This window comes from Echinops telfairi, unplaced genomic scaffold (assembly GCF_000313985.2).
Source record: "Echinops telfairi isolate 266 unplaced genomic scaffold, ASM31398v2 ScPeMD7_7465;HRSCAF=8503, whole genome shotgun sequence".
NCBI classification, from domain to species: Eukaryota; Metazoa; Chordata; class Mammalia; order Afrosoricida; family Tenrecidae; genus Echinops; species Echinops telfairi.
The window spans coordinates 591057-598781 of record NW_022111365.1 but is presented as its reverse complement, the minus strand read 5'-3'; the positions used below and the strand labels follow the sequence as shown (position 1 = coordinate 598781).

Genomic DNA, 7725 nt, shown 5'->3' with positions numbered 1-7725 from the left:
ATGTATGGATTGTGATAAGAATTGTACGACCCCCAATAAAATATTTTTTAAACAAATATAAATAAATATAAATATCATCACAAATAAAGCAGAACTATTTAAAATAATAAAAGTATTAAATATCAAAAAAAACCTACAATTTATCAACCCAAACCAAATAAAAAATCGGCAAAGGTCTTAAATAGACATTTCACCAAAGTTATATAAATGGCCAACAAACACATGAAAAGACATTCAATGGTGTTCACCACTAATCCCATTGCCAGAAAAGCTATTCCAACTCATAGTGATCCTATAGAACATAGGTTCCCACATTTACTTGGTCTACCATCCTCTTTTCCAAAAAATTACACAGTGCCCTCCGGCAATTAAAAACTTTTGTACTATTGCTCATAATCCAGGATAAAGTGTAGCTATCTGCTTTTACAACTGTCCTGGAACATTCTAGTGCCCTCTGACAAGAAGAAAGTAGTGTCCACTTTGGGAAACACTGCTATAACATTTCCAAGGCCGTAATCTGTAAAGAAGCAGACTGTCATTATTTTCCTCCTGACAAGAACTGATGGGTTTGAATCCTCAACCTCTTCATTAACAGTAGAGTATTCATTAAGTGACACTGAATCTGTTAAGACTGATGAAAATTTTGGAAATAGGTAGTGGTGATAGTTAGAAAACATGATAAAAGCAATGTCAAAATGTACATGTGAAACACACTGAAACAACAAATGTTTTAATTTATAAATTAGCATATACAAAATACTGACAATGCCTACAAGAAATTAGAAAAGAATCTAAAACTGTCATGCACAGCTCAGAGATGCATATACACATGCATTACTCTGAAACATCAGTTGAAAATACACATATCCTATGATCCAATAATTTCACTCCAAGTTATACTTCCAAAAGAATGCATTTACTAAAAGGTATATGCCAGAAATTCTTAACAAAAATATTCATAATACTGAACCTGGCAAATAATTCAAATGCTTATGAATTGAATAGTTGAATTAGGATATATGAGGGGGTACCCAAAAAAAACCAGAATTCCCCCCGCCCAACCCAGCTATGAATTATCTACCATAACAATATAAAGTATAGAAATAACTCTGAGCAAAGGACTATGTATGTTCTGTATATCATTAAATGTTTCATTTTTTTAACTAGAAGCCCTGGTGCACAGTGGTTACACATTGGGCGAACCACCAGACACTCCTGAGGAGAAAGACGAGGATTTCTACTCCCATAGAAAATTACATTCTTGGAAACTCCCCAAAATTTAGAGTTTTGGGAGGCACATTTCTGCGTCCAACAAAACATAAGTTCCATTAGAAAGGAAAAAGGATAAATGGTTAGCAACTAGGACCATCTTAACCTCCAAAGTTATGGTGGGCACCAACTTTGTTTATTAATCTTGAATATATATTTTAATTAACAATATATAACAATTGGAAGCACCTTTCTGTGTATAATCAGGCAACTCTTTTTCTAAAGCATTTTTTTTAATTATTTATCACAGAAGAAAATCAAAAAGCCAGAAACAGCCATAATACAGATCAGTGTCAGATTATTTTTCTTTTATATAAATTTCCTTTTTTTAATATTACAAAAAATTGAATAGTGTTCTAAAATATACAGTTTTTAAGTGTAATCAATTAAAAATAGGCCTTAGGACTCCTAAATCTGAAAGAGAGTATTTTTGTTTCTGGAAAAATTTTTGCAAACCAATAAATTCTCAGTCTACCCTTTTCTAAACCAAAACATTTCTGCATTCATCCAAATTACCTTAGTAACTACCATTTCATAAAACCATATTCTCTGAAACATAGTAACCGAAATAAGAACTTTACATCACACCATAGTAAGAATAAATAATGTGGTATTCAGTCAATATTTCCCATATTCTTTGGTCCTCCTCTTCATCGTTTTCCCTGCATAAATCAACTAACCCAGAGTGGACTACTAAAGAAGTAGTCTTATTCTTGTCAAAAATAGTTAACAACACATTTCATGTAAGATTTTTTAAATGGGATATTTGATTCACTAAGTGGTACATAGCAATTTTATAGTGTCTATCAAACATATTCTCTATTTTGTGCTATGGCTTGCTTGCATTCTCTTAAACAATAATCATATTTAAGTCTAAGCTAATTTTAAAGTATTTCTCAGGATGTTTAATTAAAATAAACCCAAACTAAAACCAAGTAAAATAACATCAATAAACCCAAGGAAATTGAGTTAGATTTTTATTTAATCTATTAAATCTTTAAGGACTACCTCTTCCATAGACAAAGATTATCTGATGCCTCGGTCTAAATCCATTTTGTTTCCTTTTGTTTGAAATCTGGAAGACTGGTCATTTGCAAAAATGTGTACCTTCTAACCATCCTTTTTTTATTCCTCTCCAGTTAGAGCTCCTACCATTCAGTGGTGGCATACCTCCCCTTGATAAAGGCCCTTCCATTCATTACATAGCTTTCTCACCAAGGAACTGGTCTCTCAGATTATCCAATACGAACATTTAAAACAGAGGCCTAAGAGCTTGAAGAATTGCTGCTAGTACCAGTAAACTATTATATTTTGTAAGAGGTTTCTGATAAATCAAGACTCAAGGCTAATTTTCCTAAATTTTTATTTGACATGCAATTGCACAGTTAATAGACTACAAAATAGTGTAAACACAACATTAACATGTCCTGAGAAATCAAAAATTTGTGACTTGCTTTATTGTAATATCCGCTGCATTATATCAGTCTGGAACCAAATCTGCTATATCTCTATATAAATACAGTAAGCCTCTAAAATGTCAATCTTTTTCTTAGCATTATCACCATATTAATTTTTCCCATCTCACTCCTTAACACTATGACAATGTAACCAATGAGGTCATAGATTCGATCTCACTGGCTCCAGCAATGGAACCACAGAAGAATATAGCACAACCTATAAACCAAATTCTGGTGTTGACAGAAAATATCCAAATCAAATGTTCTGCTATTGATTCCAATTCAAAGGGACCCTATAAGAAACAGAACTGCCCAAAAGTTTCCAAGTCTATAACACTTTACAGACTCAGACTTCCACATCATTTTCCCTAGGAGCAGCTAGTGGGTTCAAGCTGCTGACCTTTGAGTTGGCAACCAATTGCTTAACCACTGTGTGCCACCATGGCTGCATGAATTCCTAAAAAAGCAAAACCCAAACCCACTGCCATCAAATTAATTCCAACTCACAGTCCCCTATACAGGGCAAGTGGAATTGTTCCTTTGGGTTTCCAAGACTAGAAATCTATCTGGAAGCAGACAAGCTCATCTTTCTTTCTTCGAAAAGCTGGTGGTAATTTAAATCACCAACCTAACAGCAGCCCAATTCTTAGCCCACAGTGCCACTAAAGGGCCTGATAAAAATTATCTAAAACTACATGAAAAGAAATGAGCACTGAGAAACTTATTGTGGTAGCAATTGTACACACTGCTTGACGTTCTTGAACTATGGAATTATATATTAACTTCCCATTAAAAATAAATTTATTAAAAAGAAAAGAGAAAAAAGTAAAAAAGAAAGTAAAGAAATGCACATAAGTACATGCAAAAATAAATGAGTAAATGCATTACTGTTGGGCAAGGGACACCATTTCAAAGGACATGCATAATTTAACAGTGAATCGATGCCTAATACAAACATCTCACTTCATTAATCTTGAGTAAAAGAATTATGTAATATACATCAAAATCAGCCTCTCACCAAAATGGTAACAGGAGTAGTATTTCTCAGATACTGCAAGTGACAAGATCTGAAGTCTAAAGCCTTTTTAACCAGATTCAATTTGAACAATGGCTTGCATAATCAATACAAATATACTCAAAAGCTGAGTTAATACTCTACCTACATAATACTGTATTTACAGCATTCTCATATGGAAAGGGGTTGTACCTAGGTTTTTATTAATCACCTTGAGAAAGAGAGAACAAAATACTACAAATGCCATTATTCCTACTTTTTCATGTACACACATATGCAGACATGGGAGAAAAATACTTCTGTAGATTTATTAATTCACCCCTTTGACAAATATTTATGGATTTCATTCTCTGAATGATGCCCAACACATGCACAGTAAAAGAAAACCAATAAATTCATGTGACCCAGATACAGAAGACTTTTCAAATACCAGAGCTGGTGCTTTTTAAAGAATTTAACAAGAACAACAAAGAAAGGAACCACAAGCATCTACCAGCCTTGGCAATGCATAAAAGGGCAGTAATTAATGTTGCCATTTTTGTAAGGAGCACAAGACTTTTAACAATAATTCCTTTGGGATATGAATAATTAGGTGCTGTACAGAAACAAGAATCTTTAGAAACTTCTTCAAATTAAGTTTTTGGGGAGGGGAGTATTGCTTTTTTTTTGGTCATGTTTTTCTGGGGTAGGGTCATTCAGCAATTGTGTGAAAAGCAAGGGAAAAGCAGATCCCATGTCTATTGGCAGCTCTTCTCATTCTCAAATAATTCCTTGTTCAGAACCACAGCCTCAGAAGTTCAAGGGTCACCAGCAGCTTTGTACTCAGTCCCTGTTAGTTACAAACAAACTTTTGTCCTCACTCTTTCAAAAATATGGGCAGTTAACAACAGGACTGATTAAACTAAGGCCTGCCTGAGCATTACTCAATGGAAGGCCTATAGTATTTCATTTACATCTCAGCCATACATTATTAAATCTCTTTTGTGGAACAAAATAATTTGTTTACCTGAACATCTGTGAATATTAACTGTAGTCAAACATAAACATCATCACACAATAAGCAAGTGGTCTTATGATTTCTCGTTACATATCTTATGTTTTTTAAAGTTTTTGTACATTTAGGTTTTCTGGATTCTTATCCTTTTTGCCTTTCTCTATTTGATTACAGAAAATAATAATAATAATAACCTTACAGAACACTTCAACTCTGTAACACATGTGGGTGAAATATGACTGAAATCAATTTTATGATAACTTGAAACACGTTTAAATCATACTCACATAATAGAAAAACTAAAGAAACTTATTATGCATTTCTCTGCAGAGTTGCAAATCTCAAAGTCCTTTCCTAAAATACACAATGAGTATATCTGATGAAGAAATAGTAATGTTACCTTTCCAGTGGTGATGACCTCCCCAGCGATCATGCCTCTCGCAAAGGATCTCCTTCATCCCTCTCCCAAAGAGAAGAGCAAGCACAAGAAGCACCTGGTGCAGAGCCCCAACTCCTCCTTCATGGATGTCAAATGCCCAGGCTGCTATCAAATCACCACGGTCTTCAGCCATGCACAAACAGTAGTTCTGTGTGTTGGCTGCTCTACTGTCCTCTGTCAGCCTACAGGAGGAAAAGCAAGGCTTCCAGAAGGATGCTCCTTCAGACGAAAGCAGCACTAAAAGAGCCTGAATCGAGATGAGTGGGAAGCCATTCTAATAAACCCATTTTGGATAATAATAACTTTAAAAAGTAATGTTATAAAATTTACTTTTATAAAAAGCTTAAAGAGACAGCTCCTCTTTCTACAACTGATGAACATCTTGGGAAAATAAGACAGCATATAAGCATTGTCATCTGTATTGTACACTTGATAATTATTTAAGCATAAAAAGAAATCAAACATTTCATTGTTAAACATGCCTATTTACATCTCCATTTTGTAAAAATAGTTGCCTACAACTCTCACATGCTAGGATCAATCGCACGTGCTAGAAACAATCAAAATCTATTTCTAGTACAACAAAATATTGTTATTTAGCTGAATCAAAAATAACACAAAAAAGCATTACATAAGCATCATTGGAATAGTTTTTTAGAATTCCTACATGGACTACAAATCGACTGAAACATACTGCGCCAAGAACGTTGCCAGTATAATGACAAGTCAGTTTCCTCCCCAATAAAAACTTTCCACAACTATCTTTATCTAAGGCAAAAAAGTGGGAGATACTACTCAAAATGTGCCAAGCTCCCAGCACTGTGCTGAAACACAACATTCCTCAGAGAAAGGGGGTCCAATATTGTCACATGTAATAGGCTTATTACTTAGAGTACAAAGAAATCCAGTGGAAAGTAGAAAAAAAAACAAAACCAAAACACCAATACTTAAATAAAAATCAGAGAAAATAAAGTGTTGATAATGACCCTGAGGTGGCCATGGACAAGATTACATAGAAAAAGAATCTAAAGTAAAAGAAGCAAACGTTATTTAGAATTTTGTACTTATACAATATTCAGTAACTCAGAAATAAATGTAAACTACTCACTAGTGCCTTTCATTTATCAGACAGTATTTTTCAGCTTCTACTAAAATCCAACCCTGAAACACTAAGAACATCATGTTGTTTTACACGAGCAGGATTGAGATACGTCAGTACCAACTCAGTGGTAGGGAGGTTTTGGTTTGGAACCTAGTTAAGACTACTCTGAAGGATTTTTCAAAAATTTGAGGTGGTTTCTCCCTCTATCAGTTCTGCTATTCCTGCCATTTTCTGGACCATACCTGTTAAAAGAGTTCAGCCCATACTGGAAAAGCTCCAGCTATAAGAATTCAGTTAATTTATACTCTAAAGTCTGGCCTCTCCTTTTTATTGGATACTAATGCTAACAGAAATAAAATTACTTTAAAAATGTGCATTATTTTTCTGCTTCCACCAGTCTCCTAAATGTTAAAACACCTGGCACTGAGAAATTCACAAAGCAATTTTCAGAAATACACGTAAGTAGATGTATAAAAACACTTACCAGGCATAAAGAATTGACAAAACAACTTACCCTGCTAATTTAAGTAATTTAGAATTTAACCATATAAAACAATCCCCAGAATATTAATGGTGCAAAAGGAAAATGACCTTAAGTATGTAAGAATTTTATTTAGCATACAAGTGAATATGCTTAAGCAATGATGTCTAGAAATTTCTTGTTCTTAAAAGGGAAAATATTCAAATTCTGATGCTTCTTATAACTAAAATTATACAGGTTTCTTTTCAGCTACGGTCCTAACACCAAATGATGAACAAAGATAGAGTGTTACGTGAACATAAGAGAATGTCTGGTCTTCAAATACAAATTAATGAAAAATATGAAAATCTACCAAAACGTTCATGTTGTTATGTTGCTGATTGTCACTGGGTTAATGCTGACTCACAGCAGCCCTATATAACAGACCAGACCGCCTTCTATGGCTTCCTGGACTACGACATTTAGAGAAGCAGACCATCAGGTCTTCTCTTCCGAGGAGCCACTATGTGCAAACTCCAAGTCATTTGGAGTTAAGCTAAGTGGAGTTAACATTGTGCTTCAAAATGTTCATAGTCAATAAGCATTGAACTTTCAAAGGATAGATAGGGCATGCCAGATTTAAAACAAAACTAAAGTACATCACTCCAGCCCTTTTTCCTCAACTTCTAGTAGTTTGTACCACACCATCTTTAAATCGTTTTAGCTCTCTTGCATCTGTTTAATTCAGAATAAGTACCTTATATTAATGTATATTATATAAAGAACAACAAGACATAATGATTGAAGGAGGGTTATTAACAACCTGTGATGTGTAAATGACACATCCTTGTTTGCTGAAAGCAAAGAGGATGTAAAACATTTGCTGATAAAAATCAAATACTGCAGCTCTCAGTATGGATTGCAACTCAATGTAAAGAAAAAAAAAAGTCTCACAAATGGACCAAAAGATAACATCATGAAAAAAAAAA

The 7725-nt window shown here is 34.0% G+C and overlaps 1 protein-coding gene across 1 annotated transcript; it reads left to right on the top strand.

Annotated features, from left to right (window-relative positions):
- Nucleotides 1-5160: 5160 nt before the first annotated feature.
- On the top strand, nucleotides 5161-5415 carry LOC101663358 (40S ribosomal protein S27-like). Its single transcript, XM_004714176.2, has one exon. It carries the CDS (start codon nucleotides 5167-5169, stop codon nucleotides 5413-5415), a length of 249 nt encoding a protein of 82 aa, XP_004714233.1. The 5' UTR covers nucleotides 5161-5166.
- Nucleotides 5416-7725: the final 2310 nt, after the last annotated feature.